This window comes from Scyliorhinus torazame, chromosome 22, assembly GCF_047496885.1.
Source record: "Scyliorhinus torazame isolate Kashiwa2021f chromosome 22, sScyTor2.1, whole genome shotgun sequence".
In the NCBI taxonomy this organism is placed as follows: domain Eukaryota; kingdom Metazoa; phylum Chordata; class Chondrichthyes; order Carcharhiniformes; family Scyliorhinidae; genus Scyliorhinus; species Scyliorhinus torazame.
Genome location: NC_092728.1, coordinates 20,625,733 through 20,650,642, shown reverse-complemented (window position 1 = coordinate 20,650,642; position 24,910 = coordinate 20,625,733). Strand labels below are relative to the sequence as shown.

General features: G+C 58.8%; 1 protein-coding gene across 2 annotated transcripts in view; it reads right to left on the bottom strand.

The window, feature by feature from the left end:
* Nucleotides 1-1,244: 1,244 nt before the first annotated feature.
* Nucleotides 1,245-24,910, bottom strand: part of LOC140398951 (mitochondrial carnitine/acylcarnitine carrier protein-like) — a 213,880-nt gene continuing 190,214 nt past the window's right edge. The window contains exons 8-9 of one of the 2 annotated variants that reach the window (XM_072487946.1): nucleotides 4,465-4,589; nucleotides 1,245-2,835 (exon numbers count right to left, since the gene is read on the bottom strand). In XM_072487946.1, coding sequence (XP_072344047.1) covers nucleotides 2,773-2,835; nucleotides 4,465-4,589 — 188 coding nt within the window. In that variant the 3' untranslated portion in view covers nucleotides 1,245-2,772. The remainder of the gene's footprint in view (nucleotides 2,836-4,464; nucleotides 4,590-24,910) is intronic. The other variant, XM_072487947.1, reaches the window with a different exon arrangement.

Below are 24,910 nucleotides of genomic sequence, written 5' to 3'. Positions count from 1 at the left end.
ATACTTTCTCAGTGTGGTCGATGAATATTCCCAATTCCCCTTCGCCGTCCCATGCCCCGACATGACGTCTGCCACCGTCATCAAAGTCCTCAACACCACCTTCGCTCGGTTCGGTTTCCCCGCCTACGTCCACAGCGACCGGGGATCCTCATTCATGAGCGATGAGCTGCGTCAATCCTGCTCAGCAGGGGCATTGCCTCGAGCAGGGCGACCAGCTACAACCCCCGGGGAAACGGGCAGGTGGAGTGGGAGAATTGGACGGCCTACAGTCCAGACATCTCCCGCTGGCAGGAGGTCCTCCCCGACGCACTTCACTCCATTCAGCCGCTCCTGTGCACCGCGACCAACGAAACCCCCCATGAACGTCTCCTTGCCGTCCCCAGGAAGTCCACCTCCGGGGTTTCGCTCCCAACGTGGCTGGCAGCTCCAGGACCTGTTCTCCTCCGTAGACACGTGCGGCTCCACAAGGCGGACCTGTTGGTTGAGAGGGTACAGCTACTTCACGCTAACCCGCAGTACGCCTACGTAGCGTAGCCCGACGGCCGCCAAGACACAGTCTCCCTCAGGGACCTGACACCAGCTGGTTCCACCCCCCTCCCCCCGGCGCACCCCACCGCAGCCCCCGCTCCGGGACAATCCGTCCTCCCCTTGCTCACACCCGGGGATGAAGAGGATTTCGACACGCTCCCGGAGTCACCGAAGACCAAGCCGCCGCCGGAATCGCCACCAGCACTGCGGCGCTCTCAACGATAGACCACGGCACCGGACCGCCTTAATTTGTAATATTATCTGTACTTTTAAAACACAACTTTCTGTATATAGTTCTCCACCACCCCCGCCGGACTCATTTTTAACAGGGGGTGAATGTGGTAGTCGCCACTGATGAAAATATTGTATACACAGGACGTTGATATAGGTGCTTTACGGTAAGGCCCCAGTACTACAGGTACGGGGGTAGATCCCTGCCTGCTGGCTCCGCCCAGTAGGCGGAGTATAACTATGTGTGCTCCCAGTACAGCAGCCATTCCGTCAGCTGCTGTAGGAGGCTCACATCTCAGAGTAATAAAGCCTCGATTACATCCTACTCTCGCCTTTGTGTAACTGATCGTGCATCACCCCCTCAGTGGGGAACAAAGGAGGACTTGAGGGCAACCCCCCCCCCCAACCATTCCCGAACATGCATCCAACCCAACCCAGGCACTTCAATTGCGGAGATGAAGACACAGAGACAATTATATACAATGTTTGTTTGTTAAAGTATTCTTTTAATAGACTCTGTCTCTGTATCTCCTGTGCGATGCACACATTTTATATCTATAATAGTTAGGACAGTTCAAACCACAGTGTTCGACCCACATGTTCCCCAGTCGTGGCTTAGTCTCATTCTTGAAACCTTGAGTCAGAAAGTGGTGGGTTTGAACGGCCTATCTCGAGACTCGTGCCCCGTAACCAAGGTCACACACACCCACTCACGCCTGTGCTGAGGGAGCGCCGCACTGTCGGAGGGTCAGTGCTGAGGGAGCGCTGCACTGTCGGAGGGTCAGTGCTGAGGGAGCGCTGCACTGTCGGGAGGGTCAGTGCTGAGGGAGCGTCGCACTGTCAGGAGGGTCAGTGCTGAGGGAGCGTTGCACTGTCGGAGGGTCAGTGCTGAGGGAGCGCCGCACTGTCGGAGGGTCAGTGCTGAGGGAGCGGCGCACTGTCGGAGGGTCAGTGCTGAGGGAGCACCGCATTGTCGGAGGGTCAGTGCTGAGGGAGCACCGCACTGACGGCGGGTCAGTGCTGAGGGAGCGCCGCACTGTCGACGGGTCAGTACTGAGGGAGCACCGCATTGTCGGAGGGTCAGTGCTGAGGAAGCACCGCACTGTCGCAGAGCCAGTGCTGAGGGAGCACTGCACTGTGGGAGGATCAGTGCTGAGGGAGCGCCGCACTGTCGGAGGGTCAGTGCTGAGGGAGCACCGCATTGTCGGAGGGTCAGTGCTGAGGAAGCACCGCACTGTCGGAGAGTCAGTGCTGAGGGAGCGCTGCACTGTGGGAGGATCAGTGCTGAGGGAGCGCCGCACTGTCGGAGGGTCAGTGCTGAGGGAGCGCCGCACTGTCAGAGGGTCAGTGCTGAGGGAGCGCCGCACTGTCGGAGAGTCAGTGCTCAGGGAGCACTGCACTGTGGGAGGATCAGTGCTGAGGGAGCGCCGCACTGTCGGAGGGTCAGTGCTGAGGGAGCGCCGCACTGTCGGAGGGTCAGTGCTGAGGGAGTGCCGCACTGTCGGAGAGTCAGTGCTGAGGGAGCACTGCACTGTGGGAGGATCAGTGCTGAGGGAGCGCCGCACTGTCAGAGGGTCAGTGAGAGAGCTCCTCACCAGGCAGGAGACAGGCTGTGCAGACTAGAATCTGAGATTAGTTTCAGAGGCAGCGACCAAGTAAATGGCCAAAGGGAGGGCCCAAACCAAACACCAAGGCCTGGACTAGAGTTGGAAGCAGCCCAAGGCCTGTGCATAGGCCCGCAGCCAACTCCTTGTCTTTCCCCCTCGGTCACAAACAGACCTCCTTGGTTGTGGAAATGTTGACTTTGTTGAAACATGATGTGAAAACTAAGACAGGATTGGAACAAATAAAGATTCCGCCATTCTCTGCTGAGCAATATTTTCTGTTCGTGGTTTCCTCCAGGTGGCGTCCCCGGCGATGGTGACGGCGATCGACGGATGTGGAAGATGGTCGGGCGGGCCTGGAGGACAGCGTTAGGGCGTAGAATCCGGGCTGTTCAGGGGGCTGTGACCCTCAGTGTCTCACGCTCAGCCAGTCCAGGAATCTCATGCTGAGTTCAAAGCCAAGGAAGCAAGCCTGTGGATCAGAAGCAGACGTAGGGGAAGCTTGGATTTTATTGCTCTCTGAACATACTTCGAAACAGCAGGGAGAGCATGCAGTTACCCAAGCCCCTCTCGCTACTCCCTAACATTGTGCCTAATTCGCGTACAAACTTCAACCTCCCACCTGTACACTCTCTGCTCTCGCTCATGGTTTAAGTAGACTCTAGACTGTTTGCTGTAGTGACTTGATTAAATAGACTCTGTAGACTGGTTGCTGTTGTGACTTGTTTAAATTGACTCTGTAGACTGTTTGCTGTCATGCGATGTTTAAATAGACTCTGTAGACTGTTTGCTATAGTGACTTGCTTAAATAGACTCTATAGACTGGTTGCTGTAGTGTGCTGTTTAAATAGGCTCTGTAGACTGGTTGCTGCAGTGCGATGTTTAAATAGACTCTGTAGACTGCTGTAGTGCAATGTTTAAATAGACTCTGTAGACTGTTTATTTGTCTGCTGGGGCAGAGGAACCTCCCAGAAATCGGCCGGTGAACCTTCTCTGAATGGCCTCCAACGCGAGTAAGGGTAAGGAGGCCGAAGGGGGTGGTGTAGGCCGAAGGGGGTGGAGTAGGTCGAAGGGGGTGGAGTGGGTCGAAGGGGGTGGAGTGGGCCGAAGGGGGTGGAGTGGGCCGAAGGGGGTGGAGTGGGCCGAAGGGGGTGGAGTGGGCCGAAGGGGGTGGAGTGGGCCGAAGGGGGTGGAGTGGGCCGAAGGGAGTGGAGTGGGCCGAAGGGGGTGGAGTAGGTCGAAGGGGGTGGAGTGGGCCGAAGGGGGTGGAGTGGGCCGAAGGGGGTGGAGTAGGCCGAAGGGGGTGGAGTAGGCCGAAGGGGGTGGAGTATGCCGAAGGTGGTGGAGTAGGCCGAAGGGGGTGGAGTAGGCCGAAGGGGGTGGAGTATGCCGAAGGTGGTGGAGTGGGCCGAAGGGGGTGGAGTAGGCCGAAGGGAGCCCCATGTTCCCATGTCACAGGTCGTTCGGTCCTCCAGGCGCGGTCTAACCGATGGGCCATAGATTTGGAGCGAGACATCCCGGGTTTTATGCTTCATCCCCACACATCTGCCCTTCCCCCCCCTCACATCTGCCCTTCCCCCCCCTCGCGATGAAAGACAACATACCCATTTGCCGTCCCAAACCGCTCACAGTACCTGCATGGCAATCTTTTGTGATTGATATGCAAGAGGCCCGGATCCCTCCGTACAGCAGGGTCACGCCTCCCCATTCAATACGATCAAATTGTCTCCTCAAACCCAGATTCCCACTTCTCCCCGATAACCTTTCACCCCCCCCACCCCCATTAATGAAGAGGGAAGCGGTACCTTGGAGAAACTTTTTTCCCCCATAAATTTAGAGTACCCAATTCTTTTTTATCCAATTAAGGGGCAATTTATCGAGGCCAATCCACCTAGCCTGCACATCTTTGGGTCGTGGGGGCGAAACCCACGCAGACACGGGGAGAATGTGCAAACTCCACACGGACAGTGACCCAGAGCCGGGATCGAACCCGGGACCTCGGCGCTGTGAGGCAGCAGTGCTAACCACTGCGCCGCCGTGCTGCCCCAACCTTGGACAAACTTGGCACCCCCTTCCTCCTCGGGTTCCAGACAGATCTTACCGCGTTGGCAGGGAATGCGCGTAACATCACGGCACTGAATCCCTTGTAGAGGGATCCGATCCCCTCCTCCCGGACCAACTCTCGGAGAACATCCCGGAAACCATTGGGATACATCGCATCGGGAGCTAGAGATAAGGATTTGAACTTCACGTTAACATGGTAAGCAATTCTTATCATTTCCTTGGCACACACACATTTTTCTCCACACACACTGGGCCGGATACTCCGCCGGTGGGATGCTCTGTTTTGCCGGCGCCCGGGGTTTTCCGGACGGCATGGGGCTGCCCTACAATGGGAAAACCCACTGACCAGCCGGCGTAACGGAGCATCGTTACGGCGGGGCGAAGAATTCAGCCCACTGACTCTCACTGGGGTACGGGTCCCACACACACTGACTCTCACTGGGGTATGGGTCCCACACACACTGACTCTCACTGGGGTACGGGTCTCACACACACTGACTCTCACTGGGGTACAGGTCCCACACACACTGACTCTCACTGGGGTACGGGTAACACACACACTGACTCTCACTGGGGTACGGGTCTCACACACACTGACTCTCACTGGGGTACAGGTCCCACACACACTGACTCTCACTGGGGTACGGGTAACACACACACTGACTCTCACTGGGGTACGGGTCTCACACACTGACTCTCACTGGGGTACGGGTCTCACACACACTGACTCTCACTGGGGTACGGGTCTCACACACACTGACTCTCACTGGGGTACGGGTCTCACACACTGACTCTCACTGGGGTACGTGTCTCACACACACTGACTCTCACTGGGGTACGGGTCCCACACACACTCTGACTCTCACTGGGGTACGGGTCTCACACACACTGACTCTCACTGGGGTACGGGTCTCACACACACGGACTCTCACTGGGGTACGGGTCTCACACACTGACTCTCACTGGGGTACGGGTCTCACACACTGACTCTCACTGGGGTACGGGTCCCACACACACTGACTCTCTCTGGGGTACGGGTCTCACACACTGACTCTCACTGGGGTACGGGTCTCACACACACTGACTCTCACTGGGGTACGGGTCTCACACACTGACTCTCACTGGGGTACGGGTCCCACACACACTCTGACGCTCACTGGGGTACGGGTCTCACACACACTGACTCTCACTGGGGTACGGGTCTCACACACTGACTCTCACTGGGGTACGGGTCCCACACACACTGACTCTCTCTGGGGTACGGGTCCCACACACACTGACTCTCACTGGGGTACGGGTCCCACACACACACTGACTCTCACTGGGGTACGGGTCCCACACACACTGACTCTCACTGGGGTATGGGTCCCACACACACTGACTCTCACTGGGGTACGGGTCCCACACACACACTGACTCTCACTGGGGTACGGGTCCCACACACACTGACTCTCACTGGGGTACGGGTCCCACACACACTGACTCTCACTGGGGTACGGGTCCCACACATACTGACTCTCACTGGGGTACAGGCCCCACACACACCGACTCTCACTGGGGTACGGGCCCCACACACACTGACTCTCACTGGAGTACGGGTCCCACACACACTGACTCTCACTGGGGTACGGGTCCCACACACACTGACTCTCACTGGGGTACAGGCCCCACACACACTGACTCTCACTGGGGTACGGGTCCCACACACACTGACTCTCACTGCGGTACGGGTCCCACACACTGACTCTCACTGGGGTACGGGTCACACACACACCGACTCTCACTGGGGTACGGGTCCCACACACACTGACTCTCACTGGGGTACGGGTCCCACACACACTGACTCTCACTGGGGTACGGGTCCCACACACACTGACTCTCACTGGGGTACAGGCCCCACACACACTGACTCTCACTGGGGTACGGGTCCCACACACACTCTGACTCTCACTGGGGTACGGGTCCCACACACACTGACTCTCACTGGGGTACGGGTCCCACACACACGGACTCTCACTGGGGTACGGGTCCCACACACACTGACTCTCACTGGGGTACAGGCCCCACACACACTGACTCTCACTGGGGTACGGGTCCCACACACACTGACTCTCACTGGGGTACGGGTTCCACACAAACTGACTCTCACTGGGGTACGGGTCCCACACACACTGACTCTCACTGGGGTACGGGTCCCACACACACTGACTCTCACTGGGGTACGGGTCCCACACACACTGACTCTCACTGGGGTAGGGGTTCCACACACACTGACTCTCACTGGGGTACGGGTCCCACACACACTGACTCTCAGTGGGGTAGGGGTCCCACACACACTGACTCTCACTGGGGTACGGGTCTCACACACTAACTCTCAGTGGGGTAGGGGTCCCACACACACTGACTCTCACTGAGGTACGGGATCCACACACACTGACTCTCACTCGGGTACGGGTCCCACACACACTGACTCTCACTGGGGTACAGGTCCGACACACACTGACTCTCACTGAGGTACGGGTTCCACACACACTGACTCTCACTGGGGTACGGGTCCCACACACACTGTCTCTCACTGGGGTACGGGTTCCACACACACTGACTGTCACTGGGGTACGGGTCCCACACACACTGACTCTCACTGGGGTACGGGTCCCACACACACTGACTCTCACTGGGGTACGGGTCCCACACACACTGACTCTCACTGAGGTACGGGTCCCACACACACTGACTCTCACTGGGGTACAGGTTCCACACACACCAACTCTCACTGGGGTACAGGTCCCTCACACACAACAATTCTCACTGGGGTACGGGTCCCACACACACTGACACTCACTGGGGTACAGGTCCCACACACACTGACTCTCACTGGGGTACGGGTCCCACACACACTGACTCTCACTGGGGTACGGGTCCCACACACAGTGACTCTCACTGGGGTATGGGTCCCACACACATTGACTCTCACTGGGGTACGGGTCCCACACACACAGACTCTCACTGGGGTACGGGTCCCACACACACTGACTCTCACTGGGGTACGGGTCCCACACACACTGACTCTCACTGGGGTACGGGTCCCACACACACTGACTCTCACTGCGGTACGGGTCCCACACACAGTGACTCTCACTGGGCTATGGGTCCCACACACACTGACTCTCACTGGGGTACGGGTCCCACACACACAGACTCTCACTGGGGTACGGGTCCCACACACACTGACTCTCACTGGGGTACGGGTCCCACACACACTGACTCTCACTGGGGTACGGGTCCCACACACATAGACTCTCACTGGGGTACGGGTCCCACACACACTGACTCTCACTGGGGTACGGGTCCCACACACACTGACTCTCACTGGGATACGGGTCCCACACACACTGACTCTCACTGGGGTACGGGACACGCACACTGACTCTCACTTGGGTACGGGTTTCACACACTGAATCTCACTGGGGTGCGGGTCCCACACACACTGACTCTCACTGGGGTAAGGGTCTCACACACTGACTCTCACTGGGGTACGGGTCCCACACACACTGACTCTCACTGGGGTACGGGTCCCACACACACAGACACTCACTGGGGTACAGGTCCCACACACACTGACTCTCACTGGGGTACGGGTCCCACACACACTGACTCTCACTGGGGTACGGGTCCCACACACAGTGACTCTCACTGGGGTATGGGTCCCACACACACTGACTCTCACTGGGGTACGGGTCCCACACACACAGACTCTCACTGGGGTACGGGTCCCACACACACTGACTCTCACTGGGGTACGGGTCCCACACACACTGACTCTCACTGGGGTACGGGTCCCACACACACTGACTCTCACTGGGGTACGGGTCCCACACACAGTGACTCTCACTGGGCTATGGGTCCCACACACACTGACTCTCACTGGGGTACGGGTCCCACACACACAGACTCTCACTGGGGTACGGGTCCCACACACACTGACTCTCACTGGGGTACGGGTCCCACACACACAGACTCTCACTGGGGTACGGGTCCCACACACACTGACTCTCACTGGGGTACGGGTCCCACACACACTGACTCTCACTGGGATACGGGTCCCACACACACTTACTCTCACTGGGGTACGGGACACGCACACTGACTCTCACTTGGGTACGGGTTTCACACACTGACTCTCACTGGGGTGCGGGTCCCACACACACTGACTCTCACTGGGGTACGGGTCTCACACACTGACTCTCACTGGGGTACGGGTCCCACACACACTGACTCTCACTGGGGTACGGGTCACACACACCGACTCTCACTGGGGTACGGGTCCCACACACACTGACTCTCGCTGGGGTACGGGTCCCACACACACTGACTCTCACTGGGGTACGGGTATCACACACACTGACTCTCACTGGGGTACGGGTTTCACACACACTGACTCTCACTGGGGTACGGGTCACACACACTGACTCTCACTGGGGTACGGGTAACACACACACTGACTCTCACTGGGGTACGGGTCACACACACAAACTCTCACTTGGGTACGGGTCCCACACACACTGACTCTCACTGGGGTACGGGTTTCAGACACTGACTCTCACTGGGGTACGGGTCCCACACACTGACTCTCACTGGGGTACGGGTCTCACACACACTGACTCACACTGGGGTACGGGACACGCACACTGAATCTCACTGGGGTACGGGTCCCACACACACTGACTCTCACTGGGGTACGGGTAACACACACACTGACTCTCACTGGGGTACGAGTCCCACACACACTGACTCACACTGGGGTACGGGTAACACACACACTGACTCTCACTGGGGTACGGGTCTCACACACTGATTCTCACTGGGGGACGGCTCTCACACTCACTGACTCTCACTGGGGTACGGGTAACACACACACTGACTCTCACTGGGGTACGGGTCCCACACACACTGACTCTCACTGGGGTACGGGTAACACACACACTGACTCTCACTGGGGTACGGGTCCCACACACACTGACTCTCACTGGGGTACAGGTAACACACACACTGACTCTCACTGGGGTACGAGTCCCACACACACTGACTCACACTGGGGTACGGGTAACATACACACTGACTCTCACTGGGGTACGGGTCTCACACACTGACTCTCACTGGGGTACGGGTCTCACACACACTGACTCTCACTGGGGTACGGGTCACACACACCCACTGACTCTCACTGGGGTACGGGTCCCACACACACTGACTGTCACTGGGGTACGGGTCCCACACACAATGACTCTCACTGGGGTACGGGACACGCACACTGACTCTCACTGGGGTACGGGTCCCACACACACTGACTCTCACTGGGGTACGGGTCTCACACACTGACTCTCACTGGGGTACGGGTCCCACACACACTGACTCTCACTGGGGTACGAGTCCCACACACACTGACTCACACTGGGGTACGGGTCCCACACACACTGACTCTCACTGGGGTACGGGTCCCACACACACTGACTCTCACTGGGGTACAGGTCCCACACACACCGACTCTCACTGGGGTATGGGTCACACACACACTGACTCTCACTGGGGTACGAGTCCCACACACACTGACTCACACTGGGGTACGGGTCCCACACACACTGACTCTCACTGGGGTACGGGTCACACACACACTGACTCTCACTGGGGTACGGCTCCCACACACACTGACTCTCACTGGGGTACGGGCCCCACACACACTGACTCTCACTGGGGTACGGGTCCCACACACACTGACTCTCAATGGGGTTCGGGTCCCACACACACTGACTCTCACTGGGGTACGGGCCCCACACACACTGACTCTCACTGGGGTACGGCTCCCACACGCACTGACTCTCACTGGGGTACGGGTCCCACACACACTGACTCTCACTGGGGTACGGGTCCCACACACACTGATTCTCACTGGGGTTCGGGTCCCACACACACTGACTCTCACTGGGGTACGGGTCACACACGCACTGACTCTCACTGGGGTACGGGTCCCACACACACTGACTCTCACTGGAGTACGGGTCCCACACACACTGACTCTCACTGGGGTACGGGTCTCACACACTGACTCTCACTGGGGTACGGCTCCCACACACACTGACTCTCACTGGGGTACGGGTCCCAAACACACTGACTCTCACTGGGGTACGGGTCCCACACACACTGACTCTCACTTGGGTACGGGTCTCACACACTGACTCTCACTGGGGTACGGGTTCCACACACACTGACTCTCACTGGGGTACGGGTCCCACACACACTGACTCTCAGTGGGGTATGGGTCCCGCGCCATGACTCTCACTGGGGTACGGGTCCCACACACACTGACTCTCACTGGGGTATGGGTCCCACACACACTGACTCTCACTGGCGTACGGGTCCCACACACACACAGACTCTCACTGGGGTACGGGTCCCACACACACTGACTCTCACTGGGGTACGGGTCCCACACACACTGACTCTCACTGGGGTACAGGCCCCACACACACCGACTCTCACTGGGGTACGGGCCCCACACACACTGACTCTCACTGGGGTACGGGTCCCACACACACTGACTCTCACTGGGGTACGGGTCCCACACACACTTACTCTCACTGGGGTACGGGTCCCACACACACTGACTCTCACTGGGGTACAGGCCCCACACACACTGACTCTCACTGGGGTACGGGTCCCACACACACTCTGACTCACACTGGGGTACGGGTCCCACACACACTGACTCTCACTGGGGTACGGGTCCCACACACACGGACTCTCACTGGGGTACGGGTCCCACACACACTGACTCTCACTGGGGTACAGGCCCCACACACACTGACTCTCACTGGGGTACGGGTCCCACACACACTGACTCTCACTGGGGTACGGGTTCCACACACACTGACTCTCACTGGGGTACGGGTCCCACACACACTGACTCTCACTGGGGTACGGGTCCCACACACACTGACTCTCACTGGGGTACGGGTCTCACACACACTGACTCTCACTGGGGTACGGGTCACACACACTGACTCTCAGTGGGGTAGGGGTCCCACACACACTGACTCTCACTGGGGTACGGGTCACACACACACTGACTCTCAGTGGGGTAGGGGTCCCACACACACTGACTCTCACTGAGGTACGGGTTCCACACACACTGACTCTCACTCGGGTACGGGTCCCACACACACTGACTCTCACTGGGATACAGGTCCCACACACACTGACTCTCACTGGGGTCGGGGCCCCACACACACTGACTCTCACTGGGGTACGGGACCCGCACACACTGACTCTCACTGGGGTCGGGGTCCCACACACACTGAGTCTCACTGAGGTACGGGTTCCACACACACTGACTCTCACTGGGGTACGGGTCCTACACACACTGACTCTCACTGGGGTACAAGTTCCACACACACTGACTCTCACTGGGGTACGGGTCCCACACACACTGACTCTCACTGGGGTACGGGTCCCACACACACTGACTCTCACTGGGGTACGGGTCCCACACACACTGACTCTCACTGAGGTACGGGTCCCACACACACTGACTCTCACTGGGGTACGGGTCCCTCACACACACCAACTCTCACTGGGGTACAGTTCAACACATACTGACTCTCACTATGGTACGACACACACCAACTCACACTGGGGTACGGGTTCCACACACACTGACACTCACTGGGGTACAGGTCCCACACACACCGGCTCTCACTGGGATACGGGTCCCACACACACTGACTCTCACTGGGGTACGGGTCCCACACACACTGACTCTCACTGGGGTACGGGTCCCACACACAGTGACTCTCACTGGGGTATGGGTCCCACACACACTGACTCTCACTGGGGTACGGGTCCCACACACACAGACTCTCACTGGGGTACGGGTCCCACACACACTGACTCTCACTGGGGTACGGGTCCCACACACACTGACTCTCACTGGGGTACGGGTCCCACACACACAGACTCTCACTGGGGTACGGGTCCCACACACACTGACTCTCACTGGGGTACGTGTCCCACACACACTGACTCTCACTGGGATACGGGTCCCACACACACTGACTCCCATTGGGGTACGGGACAAGCACACTGACTCTCACTTGGGTACGGGTTTCACACACACTGACTCTCACTGGGGTGCGGGTCCCACACACACTGACTCTCACTGGGGTACGGGTCTCACACACTGACTCTCACTGGGGTACGGGTCCCACACACACTGACTCTCACTGGGGTACGGGTCACACACACTGACTCTCACTGGGGTACGGGTCCCACACACACTGACTCTCGCTGGGGTACGGGTTCCACACACACTGACTCTCACTGGGGTACGGGTTTCACACACACTGACTCTCACTGGGGTACGGGTTTCACACACACTGACTCTCACTGGGGTACGGGTTCCACACACACTGACTCTCACTGGGGTACGGGTTTCACACACACTGACTCTCACTGGGGTACGGGTCACCCACACTGACTCTCACTGGGGTACGGGTAACACACACACTGACTCTCACTGGGGTACGGGTCCCACACACTGACTCTCACTGGGGTACGGGTCCCACACACACTGACTCTTACTGGGGTACGGGTTTCAGACACTGACTCTCACTGGGGTACGGGTCCCACACACTGACTCTCACTGGGGTACGGGTCTCACACACACTGACTCTCACTGGGGTACGGCTCCCACACACACTGACTCTCACTGGGGTACGGGCCCCACACACACTGACTCTCACTGGGGTACGGGTCCCACACACACTGACTCTCACTGGGGTTCGGGTCCCACACACACTGACTCTCACTGGGGTACGGGCCCCACACACACTGACTCTCACTGGGGTACGGCTCCCACACACACTGACTCTCACTGGGGTACGGTTCCCACACACACTGACTCTCACTGGGGTACGGGTCCCACACACACTGATTCTCACTGGGGTTCGGGTCCCACACACACTGACTCTCACTGGGGTACGGGTCACACACACACTGACTCTCACTGGGGTACGGGTCCCACACACACTGACTCTCACTGGGGTACGGGTCCCACACACACTGACTCTCACTGGGGTACGGGTCTCACACACTGACTCTCACTGGGGTACGGCTCCCACACACACTGACTCTCACTGGGGTACGGGTCCCAAACACACTGACTCTCACTGGGGTACGGGTCCCACACACACTGACTCTCACTTGGGTACGGGTCTCACACACTGACTCTCACTGGGGTACGGGTTCCACACACACTGACTCTCACTGGGGTACGGGTCCAACACACACTGACTCTCAGTGGGGTACGGGTCCCGCGCCATGACTCTCACTGGGGTACGGGTCCCACACACACTGACTCTCACTGGGGTATGGGTCCCACACACACTGACTCTCACTGGCGTACGGGTCCCACACACACACTGACTCTCACTGGGGTACGGGTCCCACACACACTGACTCTCACTGGGGTACGGGTCCCACACACACTGACTCTCACTGGGGTACAGGCCCCACACACACCGACTCTCACTGGGGTACGGGCCCCACACACACTGACTCTCACTGGGGTACGGGTCCCACACACACTGACTCTCACTGGGGTACGGGTCCCACACACACTGACTCTCACTGGGGTACGGGTCCCACACACACTGACTCTCACTGGGGTACAGGCCCCACACACACTGACTCTCACTGGGGTACGGGTCCCACACACACTCTGACTCACACTGGGGTACGGGTCCCACACACACTGACTCACACTGGGGTACGGGTCCCACACACACGGACTCTCACTGGGGTACGGGTCCCACACACACTGACTCTCACTGGGGTACAGGCCCCACACACACTGACTCTCACTGGGGTACGGGTCCCACACACACTGACTCTCACTGGGGTACGGGTTCCACACACACTGACTCTCACTGGGGTACGGGTCCCACACACACTGACTCTCACTGGGGTACGGGTCCCACACACACTGACTCTCACTGGGGTACGGGTCCCACACACACTGACTCTCACTGGGGTAGGGGTTCCACACACACTGACTCTCACTGGGGTACGGGTCCCACACACACTGACTCTCAGTGGGGTAGGGGTCCCACACACACTGACTCTCACTGGGGTACGGGTCTCACACACACTGACTCTCACTGGGGTACGGGTCACACACACACTGACTCTCAGTGGGGTAGGGGTCCCACACACACTGACTCTCACTGGGGTACGGGTCACACACACACTGACTCTCAGTGGGGTAGGGGTCCCACACACACTGACTCTCACTGAGGTACGGGTTCCACACACACTGACTCTCACTCGGGTACGGGTCCCACACACACTGACTCTCACTGGGGTACAGGTCCCACACACACTGACTCTCACTGGGGTCGGGGCCCCACACACACTGACTCTCACTGGGGTACGGGACCCGCACACACTGACTCTCACTGGGGTCGGGGTCCCACACACACTGAGTCTCACTGAGGTACGGGTTCCACACACACTGACTCTCACTGGGGTACGGGTCCTACACACACTGACTCTCACTGGGGTACGGGTTCCACACACACTGACTCTCACTGGGGTACGGGTCCCACACACACTGACTCTCACTGGGGTACGGGTCCCACACACACTGACTCTCACTGGGGTACGGGTCCCACACACACTGACTCTCACTGAGGTACGGGTCCCACACACACTGACTCTCACTGGGGTACAAGTTCCACACACACCAACTCTCACTGGGGTACGGGTCCCTCACACACACCAACTCTCACTGGGGTACAGTTCAACACATACTGACTCTCACTATGGTACGACACACACCAACTCACACTGGGGTACGGGTTCCACACACACTGACACTCACTGGGGTACAGGTCCCACACACACCGGCTCTCACTGGGGTACGGGTCCCACACACACTGACTCTCACTGGGGTACGGGTCCCACACACACTGACTCTCACTGGGGTACGGGTCCCACACACACAGACTCTCACTGGGGTACGGGTCCCACACACACTGACTCTCACTGGGGTACGGGTCCCACACACACTGACTCTCACTGGGGTACGGGTCCCACACACACAGACTCTCACTGGGGTACGGGTCCCACACACACTGACTCTCACTGGGGTACGTGTCCCACACACACTGACTCTCACTGGGCTACGGGTCCCACACACACTGACTCCCATTGGGGTACGGGACACGCACACTGACTCTCACTTGGGTACGGGTTTCACACACACTGACTCTCACTGGGGTGCGGGTCCCACACACACTGACTCTCACTGGGGTACGGGTTTCAGACACTGACTCTCACTGGGGTACGGGTCCCACACACTGACTCTCACTGGGGTACGGGTCTCACACACACTGACTCACACTGGGGTACGGGACACGCACACTGACTCTCACTGGGGTACGGGTCCCACACACACTGACTCTCACTGGGGTACGGGTAACACACACACTGACTCTCACTGGGGTACGAGTCCCACACACACTGACTCACACTGGGGTACGGGTAACACACACACTGACTCTCACTGGGGTACGGGTCTCACACACTGACTCTCACTGGGGTACGGGTCTCACACTCACTGACTCTCACTGGGGTACGGGTAACACACACACTGACTCTCAATGGGGTACGGGTCCCACACACACTGACTCTCACTGGGGTACGGGTAACACACACACTGACTCTCACTGGGGTACGGGTCCCACACACACTGACTCTCATTGGGGTACAGGTCCCACACACACCGACTCTCACTGGGGTATGGGTCACACACACACTGACTCTCACTGGGGTACCAGTCCCACACACACTGACTCACACTGGGGTACGGGTCCCACACACACTGACTCTCACTGGGGTACGGGTCACACACACACTGACTCTCACTGGGGTACGGCTCCCACACACACTGACTCTCACTGGGGTACGGGCCCCACACACACTGACTCTCACTGGGGTACGGGTCCCACACACACTGACTCTCACTGGGGTTCGGGTCCCAGACACACTGACTCTCACTGGGGTACGGGCCCCACACACACTGACTCTCACTGGGGTACGGCTCCCACACGCACTGACTCTCACTGGGGTACGGGTCCCACACACACTGACTCTCACTGGGGTACGGGTCCCACACACACTGATTCTCACTGGGGTTCGGGTCCCACACACACTGACTCTCACTGGGGTACGGGTCACACACACACTGACTCTCACTGGGGTACGGGTCCCACACACACTGACTCTCACTGGGGTACGGGTCCCACACACACTGACTCTCACTGGGGTACGGGTCTCACACACTGACTCTCACTGGGGTACGGCTCCCACACACACTGACTCTCACTGGGGTACGGGTCCCACACACACTGACTCTCACTGGGGTACGGGTCCCACACACACTGACTCTCACTTGGCTACGGGTCTCACACACTGACTCTCACTGGGGTACGGGTTCCACACACACTGACTCTCACTGGGGTACGGGTCCCACACACACTGACTCTCAGTGGGGTACGGGTCCCGCGCCATGACTCTCACTGGGGTACGGGTCCCACACACACTGACTCTCACTGGGGTATGGGTCCCACACACACTGACTCTCACTGGGGTACGGGTCCCACACACACACTGACTCTCACTGGGGTACGGGTCCCACACACACTGACTCTCACTGGGGTACGGGTCCCACACACACTGACTCTCACTGGGGTAGGGGTTCCACACACACTGACTCTAACTGGGGTACGGGTCCCACACACACTGACTCTCAGTGGGGTAGGGGTCCCACACACACTGACTCTCACTGGGGCACGGGACCCGCACACACTGACTCTCACTGGGGTCGGGGTCCCACACACACTGACTCTCACTGAGGTACGGGTTCCACACACACTGACTCTCACTGGGGTACGGGTCCCACACACACTGACTCTCACTGGGGTACGGGTTCCACACACACTGACTCTCACTGGGGTACGGGTCACACACACACTGACTCTCACTGGGGTACGGGTCCCACACACACTGACTCTCACTGGGGTACGGGTCCCACACACACTGACTCTCACTGAGGTACGGGTCCCACACACACTGACTCTCACTGGGGTACAAGTTCCACACACACCAACTCTCACTGGGGTACGGGTCCCTCACACACACCAACTCTCACTGGGGTACAGTTCAACACATACTGACTCTCACTATGGCACGACACACACCAACTCACACTGGGGTACGGGTCCCACACACACTGACACTCACTGGGGTACAGGTCCCACACACACCGGCTCTCACTGGGGTACGGGTCCCACACACACTGACTCTCACTGGGGTACGGGTCCCACACACACTGACTCTCACTGGGGTACGGGTCCCACACACAGTGACTCTCACTGGGGTATGGGTCCCACACACACTGACTCTCACTGGGGTACGGGTCCCACACACACAGACTCTCACTGGGGTACGGGTCCCACACACACTGACTCTCACTGGGGTACGGGTCCCACACACACTGACTCTCACTGGGGTACGGGTCCCACACACACAGACTCTCACTGGGGTACGGGACACGCACACTGACTCTCACTTGGGTACGGGTTTCACACATACTGACTCTCACTGGGGTGCGGGTCCCACACACACTGACTCTCACTGGGGTACGGGTCTCACACACTGACTCTCACTGGGGTACGGGTCCTACACACACTGACTCTCACTGGGGTACGGGTCACACACACTGACTCTCACTGGGGTACGGGTCCCACACACACTGACTCTCGCTGGGGTACGGGTCCCACACACACTGACTCTCACTGGGGTACGGGTATCACACACACTGACTCTCACTGCGGTACGGGTTTCACACACACTGACTCTCACTGGGGTACGGGTCACACACACTGACTCTCACTGGGGTACGGGTCCCACACACACTGACTCTCACTGGGGTACGGGTCCCACACACACTCTGACTCTCACTGGGGTACGGGTCTCACACACACTGACTCTCACTGGGGTACGGGTCTCACACACACGGACTCTCACTGGGGTACGGGTCTCACACACTGACTCTCACTGGGGTACGGGTCTCACACACTGACTCTCACTGGGGTACGGGTCCCACACACACTGACTCTCTCTGGGGTACGGGTCTCACACACTGACTCTCACTGGGGTACGGGTCTCACACACACTGACTCTCACTGGGGTACGGGTCTCACACACTGACTCTCACTGGGGTACGGGTCCCACACACACTCTGACGCTCACTGGGGTACGGGTCTCACACACACTGACTCTCACTGGGGTACGGGTCTCACACACTGACTCTCACTGGGGTACGGGTCCCACACACACTGACTCTCTCTGGGGTACGGGTCCCACACACACTGACTCTCACTGGGGTACGGGTCCCACACACACACTGACTCTCACTGGGGTACGGGTCCCACACACACTGACTCTCACTGGGGTATGGGTCCCACACACACTGACTCTCACTGGGGTACGGGTCCCACACACACACTGACTCTCACTGGGGTACGGGTCCCACACACACTGACTCTCACTGGGGTACGGGTCCCACACACACTGACTCTCACTGGGGTACGGGTCCCACACATACTGACTCTCACTGGGGTACAGGCCCCACACACACCGACTCTCACTGGGGTACGGGCCCCACACACACTGACTCTCACTGGAGTACGGGTCCCACACACACTGACTCTCACTGGGGTACGGGTCCCACACACACTGACTCTCACTGGGGTACAGGCCCCACACACACTGACTCTCACTGGGGTACGGGTCCCACACACACTGACTCTCACTGCGGTACGGGTCCCACACACTGACTCTCACTGGGGTACGGGTCACACACACACCGACTCTCACTGGGGTACGGGTCCCACACACACTGACTCTCACTGGGGTACGGGTCCCACACACACTGACTCTCACTGGGGTACGGGTCCCACACACACTGACTCTCACTGGGGTACAGGCCCCACACACACTGACTCTCACTGGGGTACGGGTCCCACACACACTCTGACTCTCACTGGGGTACGGGTCCCACACACACTGACTCTCACTGGGGTACGGGTCCCACACACACGGACTCTCACTGGGGTACGGGTCCCACACACACTGACTCTCACTGGGGTACAGGCCCCACACACACTGACTCTCACTGGGGTACGGGTCCCACACACACTGACTCTCACTGGGGTACGTGTTCCACACACACTGACTCTCACTGGGGTACGGGTCCCACACACACTGACTCTCACTGGGGTACGGGTCCCACACACACTGACTCTCACTGGGGTACGGGTCCCACACACACTGACTCTCACTGGGGTAGGGGTTCCACACACACTGACTCTCACTGGGGTACGGGTCCCACACACACTGACTCTCAGTGGGGTAGGGGTCCCACACACACTGACTCTCACTGGGGTACGGGTCTCACACACTAACTCTCAGTGGGGTAGGGGTCCCACACACACTGACTCTCACTGAGGTACGGGATCCACACACACTGACTCTCACTCGGGTACGGGTCCCACACACACTGACTCTCACTGGGGTACAGGTCCGACACACACTGACTCTCACTGAGGTACGGGTTCCACACACACTGACTCTCACTGGGGTACGGGTCCCACACACACTGTCTCTCACTGGGGTACGGGTTCCACACACACTGACTGTCACTGGGGTACGGGTCCCACACACACTGACTCTCACTGGGGTACGGGTCCCACACACACTGACTCTCACTGGGGTACGGGTCCCACACACACTGACTCTCACTGAGGTACGGGTCCCACACACACTGACTCTCACTGGGGTACAGGTTCCACACACACCAACTCTCACTGGGGTACAGGTCCCTCACACACAACAATTCTCACTGGGGTACGGGTCCCACACACACTGACACTCACTGGGGTACAGGTCCCACACACACTGACTCTCACTGGGGTACGGGTCCCACACACACTGACTCTCACTGGGGTACGGGTCCCACACACAGTGACTCTCACTGGGGTATGGGTCCCACACACATTGACTCTCACTGGGGTACGGGTCCCACACACACAGACTCTCACTGGGGTACGGGTCCCACACACACTGACTCTCACTGGGGTACGGGTCCCACACACACTGACTCTCACTGGGGTACGGGTCCCACACACACTGACTCTCACTGCGGTACGGGTCCCACACACAGTGACTCTCACTGGGCTATGGGTCCCACACACACTGACTCTCACTGGGGTACGGGTCCCACACACACAGACTCTCACTGGGGTACGGGTCCCACACACACTGACTCTCACTGGGGTACGGGTCCCACACACACTGACTCTCACTGGGGTACGGGTCCCACACACATAGACTCTCACTGGGGTACGGGTCCCACACACACTGACTCTCACTGGGGTACGGGTCCCACACACACTGACTCTCACTGGGATACGGGTCCCACACACACTGACTCTCACTGGGGTACGGGACACGCACACTGACTCTCACTTGGGTACGGGTTTCACACACTGACTCTCACTGGGGTGCGGGTCCCACACACACTGACTCTCACTGGGGTAAGGGTCTCACACACTGACTCTCACTGGGGTACGGGTCCCACACACACTGACTCTCACTGGGGTACGGGTCCCACACACACAGACACTCACTGGGGTACAGGTCCCACACACACTGACTCTCACTGGGGTACGGGTCCCACACACACTGACTCTCACTGGGGTACGGGTCCCACACACAGTGACTCTCACTGGGGTATGGGTCCCACACACACTGACTCTCACTGGGGTACGGGTCCCACACACACAGACTCTCACTGGGGTACGGGTCCCACACACACTGACTCTCACTGGGGTACGGGTCCCACACACACTGACTCTCACTGGGGTACGGGTCCCACACACACTGACTCTCACTGGGGTACGGGTCCCACACACAGTGACTCTCACTGGGCTATGGGTCCCACACACACTGACTCTCACTGGGGTACGGGTCCCACACACACAGACTCTCACTGGGGTACGGGTCCCACACACACTGACTCTCACTGGGGTACGGGTCCCACACACACAGACTCTCACTGGGGTACGGGTCCCACACACACTGACTCTCACTGGGGTACGGGTCCCACACACACTGACTCTCACTGGGATACGGGTCCCACACACACTTACTCTCACTGGGGTACGGGACACGCACACTGACTCTCACTTGGGTACGGGTTTCACACACTGACTCTCACTGGGGTGCGGGTCCCACACACACTGACTCTCACTGGGGTACGGGTCTCACACACTGACTCTCACTGGGGTACGGGTCCCACACACACTGACTCTCACTGGGGTACGGGTCACACACACCGACTCTCACTGGGGTACGGGTCCCACACACACTGACTCTCGCTGGGGTACGGGTCCCACACACACTGACTCTCACTGGGGTACGGGTATCACACACACTGACTCTCACTGGGGTACGGGTTTCACACACACTGACTCTCACTGGGGTACGGGTCACACACACTGACTCTCACTGGGGTACGGGTAACACACACACTGACTCTCACTGGGGTACGGGTCACACACACAAACTCTCACTTGGGTACGGGTCCCACACACACTGACTCTCACTGGGGTACGGGTTTCAGACACTGACTCTCACTGGGGTACGGGTCCCACACACTGACTCTCACTGGGGTACGGGTCTCACACACACTGACTCACACTGGGGTACGGGACACGCACACTGAATCTCACTGGGGTACGGGTCCCACACACACTGACTCTCACTGGGGTACGGGTAACACACACACTGACTCTCACTGGGGTACGAGTCCCACACACACTGACTCACACTGGGGTACGGGTAACACACACACTGACTCTCACTGGGGTACGGGTCTCACACACTGATTCTCACTGGGGGACGGCTCTCACACTCACTGACTCTCACTGGGGTACGGGTAACACACACACTGACTCTCACTGGGGTACGGGTCCCACACACACTGACTCTCACTGGGGTACGGGTAACACACACACTGACTCTCACTGGGGTACGGGTCCCACACACACTGACTCTCACTGGGGTACAGGTAACACACACACTGACTCTCACTGGGGTACGAGTCCCACACACACTGACTCACACTGGGGTACGGGTAACATACACACTGACTCTCACTGGGGTACGGGTCTCACACACTGACTCTCACTGGGGTACGGGTCTCACACACACTGACTCTCACTGGGGTACGGGTCACACACACCCACTGACTCTCACTGGGGTACGGGTCCCACACACACTGACTGTCACTGGGGTACGGGTCCCACACACAATGACTCTCACTGGGGTACGGGACACGCACACTGACTCTCACTGGGGTACGGGTCCCACACACACTGACTCTCACTGGGGTACGGGTCTCACACACTGACTCTCACTGGGGTACGGGTCCCACACACACTGACTCTCACTGGGGTACGAGTCCCACACACACTGACTCACACTGGGGTACGGGTCCCACACACACTGACTCTCACTGGGGTACGGGTCCCACACACACTGACTCTCACTGGGGTACAGGTCCCACACACACCGACTCTCACTGGGGTATGGGTCACACACACACTGACTCTCACTGGGGTACGAGTCCCACACACACTGACTCACACTGGGGTACGGGTCCCACACACACTGACTCTCACTGGGGTACGGGTCACACACACACTGACTCTCACTGGGGTACGGCTCCCACACACACTGACTCTCACTGGGGTACGGGCCCCACACACACTGACTCTCACTGGGGTACGGGTCCCACACACACTGACTCTCACTGGGGTTCGGGTCCCACACACACTGACTCTCACTGGGGTACGGGCCCCACACACACTGACTCTCACTGGGGTACGGCTCCCACACGCACTGACTCTCACTGGGGTACGGGTCCCACACACACTGACTCTCACTGGGGTACGGGTCCCACACACACTGATTCTCACTGGGGTTCGGGTCCCACACACACTGACTCTCACTGGGGTACGGGTCACACACGCACTGACTCTCACTGGGGTACGGGTCCCACACACACTGACTCTCACTGGGGTACGGGTCCCACACACACTGACTCTCACTGGGGTACGGGTCTCACACACTGACTCTCACTGGGGTACGGCTCCCACACACACTGACTCTCACTGGGGTACGGGTCCCAAACACACTGACTCTCACTGGGGTACGGGTCCCACACACACTGACTCTCACTTGGGTACGGGTCTCACACACTGACTCTCACTGGGGTACGGGTTCCACACACACTGACTCTCACTGGGGTACGGGTCCCACACACACTGACTCTCAGTGGGGTATGGGTCCCGCGCCATGACTCTCACTGGGGTACGGGTCCCACACACACTGACTCTCACTGGGGTATGGGTCCCACACACACTGACTCTCACTGGCGTACGGGTCCCACACACACACAGACTCTCACTGGGGTACGGGTCCCACACACACTGACTCTCACTGGGGTACGGGTCCCACACACACTGACTCTCACTGGGGTACAGGCCCCACACACACCGACTCTCACTGGGGTACGGGCCCCACACACACTGACTCTCACTGGGGTACGGGTCCCACACACACTGACTCTCACTGGGGTACGGGTCCCACACACACTTACTCTCACTGGGGTACGGGTCCCACACACACTGACTCTCACTGGGGTACAGGCCCCACACACACTGACTCTCACTGGGGTACGGGTCCCACACACACTCTGACTCACACTGGGGTACGGGTCCCACACACACTGACTCTCACTGGGGTACGGGTCCCACACACACGGACTCTCACTGGGGTACGGGTCCCACACACACTGACTCTCACTGGGGTACAGGCCCCACACACACTGACTCTCACTGGGGTACGGGTCCCACACACACTGACTCTCACTGGGGTACGGGTTCCACACACACTGACTCTCACTGGGGTACGGGTCCCACACACACTGACTCTCACTGGGGTACGGGTCCCACACACACTGACTCTCACTGGGGTACGGGTCTCACACACACTGACTCTCACTGGGGTACGGGTCACACACACTGACTCTCAGTGGGGTAGGGGTCCCACACACACTGACTCTCACTGGGGTACGGGTCACACACACACTGACTCTCAGTGGGGTAGGGGTCCCACACACACTGACTCTCACTGAGGTACGGGTTCCACACACACTGACTCTCACTCGGGTACGGGTCCCACACACACTGACTCTCACTGGGATACAGGTCCCACACACACTGACTCTCACTGGGGTCGGG